The sequence below is a fragment of the Pinus tabuliformis genome, chromosome 3_2 (assembly GCF_031772625.1).
Source record: "Pinus tabuliformis cultivar Carrire ecotype Pingquan chromosome 3_2, CPIR1, whole genome shotgun sequence".
NCBI lineage: Eukaryota > Viridiplantae > Streptophyta > Pinopsida > Pinales > Pinaceae > Pinus > Pinus tabuliformis.
Genome location: NC_142302.1, coordinates 921,902,734 through 921,910,314, shown reverse-complemented (window position 1 = coordinate 921,910,314; position 7,581 = coordinate 921,902,734). Strand labels below are relative to the sequence as shown.

General features: G+C 38.9%; 1 protein-coding gene across 1 annotated transcript; it reads right to left on the bottom strand.

Annotated features, from left to right (window-relative positions):
* Positions 1–5,733: 5,733 nt before the first annotated feature.
* On the bottom strand, positions 5,734–6,387 carry LOC149183643 (uncharacterized). Its single transcript, XM_089415024.1, has one exon. It carries the CDS (start codon positions 6,385–6,387, stop codon positions 5,734–5,736), a length of 654 nt encoding a protein of 217 aa, XP_089271150.1.
* Positions 6,388–7,581: the final 1,194 nt, after the last annotated feature.

Here is a 7,581-nt window from a genome sequence, read left to right as displayed (position 1 = left end):
AAGAGATGAATAATTTAGCAAGTGTAACTAACAAATTTTTGTTTGTTTGTTGAGCAGGGAGTATATAATGGTAAATGTAGCAAAGATTTTGACCATTCAGTTGTAGTTGTTGGATATGGAAAGGACAAAAAGTTTTTTGTTCTCACAAAAATATTGGATAATAAAAAATTCTTGGGGAACCAAATGGGGAGAAAATGGATACATGAGAATTAAACAAGACGTTAACACATTAGGAGGAAAATGCGGTATTGCCTTGATGGGCACATACCCATACAATTAATGCATTGGCATTGAATTAGATGTTGATCACATTATCAAATAATGATAGCAATTGGATTAACAAAAGTTTGGCGAATTACTATACAATAGTGTGAAAATTTACCGGGCCTTTATTTTATTAAGCATAGGTAAAATAAATTCTTAATTTATTTTGTAGAAGTTTAATACTTCACTTATATTATTGTATTGCATTATTGGTAATATATTAAAATAATTTTAATTAGAAATTTTGTTGTGTTTTTGTAAATTTTAAATGGAAGTATGAAAAGAATAAAATGATGAAAAATATTTATGTCACTACAAAAAAAAATTAATTTAGCTCTATATTTCATTTATGTATTTTTTGTTATTTTGTTTTATTTTCAATTCATTTAAAAATATATATAGTTTTATGACAAATAACTTGCTATTGCCCTTAGAGGTGCTCTATAGTATAGGGGTAGATTTAAGGTAAATGTATTTTTTTTTAACTGAAACGGTTGTGATTTATTGATAAATTCAGGTTGGGCGAAGCATAATCAACCATTACAATTCGCAGATTTTACATTAGTTCCTTTCTTGGTTAGGGAATAATTTCCATTTTCAAAGCACCTACATTTATGCTGATCATTCCATTTTGTAGAGTGCATCCTATGTTTGCCAATATGTCCGCTTCCTTGTTTAGTTCTCTGAGTATGTGGAAAATTTGAACCGAGGAGAAGTCCTTCAGGGTTCTGCTCACTCTTGAGAGCTATTTGTTTATCGCTGAATCCTTGAGCCGTTTCTTGCTTATTAAAGACTTTATCAACAATTCTGAAGCTCCAAAGATTAGGATTTTGCTTGGGCTTTCTTTTCTGGCTAATTGGCAAGCTTTTAAAAGACTAAGTGCTTCAACCTGATTGTTGGTTTTCAGTCCGAGTCCCCAACTGAAATCATATTTTTCCCCGTTCGGATAGAATATTAACCCTCCTGCTCCTGACCTACCTGGATTGCCTTTTGAGGCACCATCGAAGAAGATAGTGCACTTGCCCTTGGATTTCCACCACTGTTGAAATCTGTCCACGGGTTCTCGAATCTACCATCTTTCCTTATGAGTTGGTTGAGTGATTGCTGAAGGTCTGGTCTTGCAAGAGAAGTCATCCAGCCATGCCCTTTCCTCTATTCGGAGGGAATTATCATCTTTGACTAAATAATAGTTCATAGTTTCTAAAAGGAGTTTCTTTGCCTGTTCTGCCACTTTTTCTGCAGGGATTTCATTTTGGTTGAAGATGATTTCGTTCCAAGCTAGCCATAGCTTCCAGCATACATATTTTGGGGTAGCAATTCACACCTTGTACCATAGATATTTTCTAGCGATATTGTGAGGATAACTGGCTTTCCAAGTGGAGAACATATATGTAATCAGACAATGTGCTGGGGGTCTCACATTCAGTCCGGTCAGGAAGATAGACCAGGCCTTCTTCGCATACTCACAACTGATAAACATATGATCTGAGGTTTCCAATGTGTTTTTGCAGAGAGCACATTGATGGGGACCTGCTATGTTCCTTCTACACAAGTTTTCTCCAGTCAGGATTTTGTTATGGAACAGTGTCCAAAAGGAGAAATTGATCTTGGGGATGCTAAAGCTGTCCCAGACCTGCTTCCACACTGATTTCGGATATGGCGAATCCTTTTTGCTTTGCATCTGTAAATATCCTTGTCTCGCTGTGTACACCCCCGTCTTTCCCCATACCCAGGTATCTTCATCATATTTATGTACTGGAGCAAAGTCTGAAATTGCCTCTATAAGGGCGTTTAGCTGGGGGGTTAGATGCGCTAGTGCTTTAGGAAAGTTCTAGCATTGCCAATTTCCTTTGTTGTCCCAGCCTGAGATGTCTTCAATTTTCCGAATTCCTTTTGTTTGTAACCACATTCTTAGCTCTGATATTTCATTATTTTCTGTCAGAGGGGGATGACCCATAACTCTGTCTTTCCATAGCAGAGTGTTTTTGCCATTCTCGGGGATTCTATACATGTGAGATCAGAAAAAATCGATGCCTTTGCTGCATAGCTTCCAAGCCTGCTTTCCTTTTGGGGCTTTCTCCGGGATGAAAGATTTAATTGACTGGTTTTTGAGGTATTTAAATTTTAATATCTGGCTGACTAGGTGATTGGGTTCAGTAAGAAATTGCCACAGTAATTTACAACCCAACGCTAAGTTTGCTTGCAGGGGATCTCGGATTTGAAGGTCGCCTTCCTCTAATGGTCTTTTCACTATTTCCCTATTTATTAAATGAAATCTGTTGCCATTTCCTCGCCCTCCATTCCACATGAAATTACGCATGAGACTAGAGATTTGGTCTGAGATTTGATTTGGGGCCATCATTAAGGAGGCCTGGAACGTTGGCAGCGCCGAGAGAACCGATCTAATGAGCTTGAGTTTACCTCCTATGGTAAGCCAATAGCCACGAGACACTGCGATTTTTTTTTTGAATTTCGAGATCACCTCCTCCCACAAATGGTTTCTGTTGGATCCCATCATTATTGGAAGGCCCAGATATTTGATTTTATCCCAATCTGCATATCCGTTAAAGCCCAGATCACTGGCAATTCTGTCAATTGCGTGCTGCTCTGTATTCCATCCATAAACAACGCTTTTCCTTTCACTGATTAACACTTCAGAGATACTGCAATATTTTTTAAGGATGGTTCTGAAGGAGTTTACTATTCTTGGAGATGCACCCCCAAGCAACAGTGAGTCGTCAGCGAACAACGCGTGATTCACTGGGGCAATTCCTTTCACGATTCTAATCCCAGGAATGTTGCCATTTTGTTTTTCCAAGGTCAATTTTCTGCTCAGGGAGTCTGCCATTAGGATGTAAAGAAATGGTGAAAGGGGGCAGCCCTGCCTCAATCCCCTGGTGGCTAAAAAGAAATCTGCTGGTCTCCCATTTACCATTGGAGCTATCCAGATCTTCTCAAGGCAAGCTTTGATTAAGTTTATAAAGTCCTGGTTAAATCCGAAGGATGATAGAACCCTGTACAGGAAAGAGCGGTTAACTCTATCAAAAGCATTACACATATCCAGTTTTATAAGCATACCTTGTTCTTTGCGTGAGTGGCTCGAGTGCAGGGCTTCTTGGACTTGGATGACGTTGTCCAGGATATGTCTTCCTTTCACAAATCCCCCTTGGGCTGGAGAAATGAGCTTTTGTAGGAGAGGCTTGATTCTGTTCGCCAGAAGTTTGGCCACTATCTTGTAGGACGAATTGCAGAGTGAGATCGGCCTGTATCTGTCCAATGATCCTGGGTTTGTTTCCTTGGGTATTAAAGCGAGGAAGGTGGAGTTTATTCCGCCTCCAATCTTTTCCTTCCTCATAAATCCACGTATCATTCTGAGGAGATCAGGTTTGTTGAACTCCCAACAAATTCTGTAAAAGTGGATTGAAAATCCATCAGGTCCTGGCGCTTTGTCTGGCTCCATGGACCAGACAATATTAGAAATCTCTTCTTCCGTGACTAAGATCATAAGATTTTCATTATCATCTATGCTGACTAGCTTTGGTATGTTTGCGAGGAACTCTGATATATCCTCCTCGCTCCCATCCCTTTCTGCAGTAAGGAGAGTCTGAAAATGCTTCACTGCAGCTTCCTTGATTTGGGAAAATCCTTTACATACCTGTCCATTAGAAGTGGTGATTTTTGCTATATGATTTCGGGAAAGTCGAGCCCTATACTGTCTATGGAAATATGTGGTGTTTCTATCCCCATCTTTAAGCCACAAACTGTGGGACTTTAAGCGCCAGTACTCTTCCTCACTTCTGAAGGAGCAATGTGTTTTCCTTTGTGCAGATTTTTCTTTGTCTAAATCCATGGGGTAAATATCTTTCTCTTCCAATTCAAATTGAATTTCTTCCATCTGAATGACAGCCTCTTTCCTCTGACTGGTGGGGGTATTCATAGGTTTATTTATCCATTCTTTTAGGGTCTTCTTTTCATTTTTCATTTTTTTCTCCCACACATAGCTTGGGGAGTCTAAAACATCTATTCTCCAGGCTGTTTGAACTGTTTCAAAGAACCCTTCTCTTTCTGCCCAGAGAGGACTGAAGCGAAAGGGGAGGGGACCTAGGTATTCTTCATCTTTCAGGCAGAGGAGAATTGGTTTGTGGTCCGAGGTGAGTTTTGGAAGAATCTTGTTGGTGACTATTCTTTTTTCCATCATTATAGAGCTACTGATGAGGAATCTGTCTAGCCTTGCCGCTATGTGGTTTTCTCCTGTTTTGTTGTTGGTCCAAGTGTATCCTCCTTTAACTGGCTTGAAGTCTACTAGGTCCCATTGTAGAATCAGATTCTCCACTGTGGTGAGAAAAGGGTCTCTTGAGTAGGTCCCTCCTCTCTTCTCTTTAGAATCTAGAATTATGTTCAGGTCACCTCCTATAACTATGTTCATAGGATTAATACGGTCTAGAAAGTCCGAGAGTGTCTTCCAGCACTCTTTCTTTTCCTCATAGTGTACAGGAACATACATATTAAACAAAGCTAGGCTGAGATTTCTTGCTGTGTGGTGCAAATCAGTATATATCTAATGCTGGGTCTCAAAGGATCTCTATAAAGAAAAGGATCTTTTTGACCAGAATGTACCTATTCCTCCAGCCGTGCCTCTAGCATTGACAACCTTTCCAGAATCAAATTTCCATTTTGTGTTACTGGTATTTAGAAGGATCTCCCCTTCTACCTTTGTCTCTTGGAGCATGAGGATGTCTGTGGGTTCCATTTTCAATAGATCTTTAATGGCCTCTGCCTTAGTGGGATTCCCCAAACCCCTACAGTTCCAAGAGACGAGCTGCATCATTTACCACCTATTGGGGTAGGCCCTCCTCCCTTGGGGACCCTAGGTCTGGTATTCCTCCCGAGTGTCATCTCAATGGTAGCTTGATTGCCAAGGGTTTTTTGTCTTTCTGACTCTTCTTCCCTGGTTTCCTTGTTTGATCTTCTTCCAACTTTTTTTGTTGGCCTTTCAAAGGTCTCATCGTCTGATGAACCTATGTTTTCTGTGTTTTTCTTCTTTTGTTTGATTATATTAGCATAAGAAGGAGAGGAAGTATTACTTGGGGTTAGGTTTGGATTATTACGTGGCTCTAAAGTGTCGGTATTGTTCAACTAAGGAAGATCTTCTCGCTCTGTCTCTGGAGGATCTAGAGATGGCTTGAGAGATTCAAAGGGATTTTTGTCCTCCACGATGCTAATGGTTTCCCTGCTTCCAATGTTTTGATTGCTTGCACTTTCTTGCCCTACTTTATTCTCTATCTCTTTAGCTTTATTTTTGTTGTTCTGCCTGTTACTTGTTGTTTTGTTTGGTTGTTTCCATTTTTCGCCTTTTTCTTTCTATGATACCTCCTCATTTTTTTTGTAGTATCTTGCGAAGTGCCCGTATTCGTGACAGTGTCGACACTTGAAGGGTAGTTGTTCATAGTCGAGCTCTTGGATGTGTGTCTAGTCCGCCACCGAGAGTTTGATTGCTTCAGGTAGCCCGACTTCCAGATCGACCTCTACACAGATGCGGGCACAAGAGTATTGATCCTTCCTCGGTGCCTGATCTATGTATCTTCCTAGGGCATTGCCAATGGATTGTAGCGAGTTCTGACTCCAGCAATGAAGGGGAAGGTGCGGGAGACGCACCCAAACAGGTACAGCTGTGGGCACATCTTGTGCTGGATCAAAGTCTGGGGACCATTTGTTCAAGTAGAGGCGTTGGGGACCCATGAAGTATGGCCCATTTCTGAAGATCAGGCTTCTGTCATTTACGTTATCAAACATGAAAACGAAGAACCCTTTGCCTACAAAGTGACTTTTTATTCCTTCATTAACCAGTGGTATCCAGTTTCGTTTAACCCATTTTTCTACTGCTTTTGGGGATGGCCATAGCCCTATAAACTGGCCAATGAGGCCTCTTTCTGCTAGGTTCAACACTGTTCTATAGGTTTCCTCCACAGGCAAGGTCGCTATGGGAATGCTGTCCAATTTTTTAACAAACTTTTGCTGTGAGCTAGAGGTCTGACGTTTCCCAGCAGCTACTATTAGGGATCTGAAGGCTTCGAGCTCCGGAGGCGAGGGAGGAGGGGCCTCAGGGCCACCTCTGAGCTCCATATATGAAAAGATCGCACAACGAAGGGACTGATCAGTCGGGCGCGGCTAGGGTTGCAGCAACGCAACTGAAGGTACATTAAATGTAATTTTAACAACATGTAATGTTTAACCTTTAACATTTGGGTCCTATTAAGAAATCAATCTGATTATTATTATGTATAAACAAAATATAAATTTAAAATATGAAGAGGTTTGCAAACACTCAAAAAAGAGGTATGGTAAATACATAAAAATATATCAAATAGGATAAGAAATCAACATCTAATTACCCATAGCCCACGGGGCTTTGGATTGATGGTGAATGGGTGTGTTGTTAAGGCACTCCTTGCGATAGGTCACCGGTTCAAATCCCCCGTGGGTACTTAGGTTAGTCTTAACTAGAAAAAAAAAAAACATCTAATTGCCCATAGAGGGGCTCTACAACCTAGTATGGGTGTAGATCTTACATAAAACGTAAATTTAAATGTAGATGTAACATTTGTAGACGAACACTCAAAAAACATGTATGGTAAATAAATAAAATATAAATCAACTAGAGGTATGGTAAATAAATAAAACCTTTTTCTTATATTTACTCCACAGGTATGGTAAATAAATAAAAGTATAAATAAACTAGAGGTATGGTAAATAAATAAAACCTCGTTTTATATTTTATATTTACAAAAACTCAAAAAATATGTTTTATTTAGGTGAAGCCATTGCGCCAAATACCATATAAAAAATAATTATTAATACGATAGGCCAAATACCATATTTATAAAAGAAGTATGGTAAATAAATAAATATAAAAGAGGTATAAAGAGGTATACTAAATAAATAAAAATATATCAATTAGGATTAGAGATCAACACCTAATTATATATCAAGCCTAAACTCAAAAAATATGCTTTCTTTAGGTGAACCCTATGGGCCAAATACCACGGGACAAATAATTATTAATACCATGGGCCAAATACCATATTTATAAAGGAGGTATGGTAAATAAATAAATATAAAAAAGGTATAAAGAGTCATAATACATAATAACAAAATAAATTAACCATAGGCATGGTAAATAAATAAAACCTCTTTATGCTGACTAACAATCAAAGAATAGGTTTTATTGAGGTGACGTCTATCACCAAATACCATGGGCCAAATTATTATTAATATCATACAAAAAAAAAACATTATTAAACCTGATATTAATATTAA

Coding starts and splice junctions, on each gene's coding strand:
- LOC149183643 (XM_089415024.1), bottom strand. CDS start 6,387: ATGGAGCTCAGAGGTGGCCCTGAGGCCCCTCCTCCCTCGCCTCCGGAG.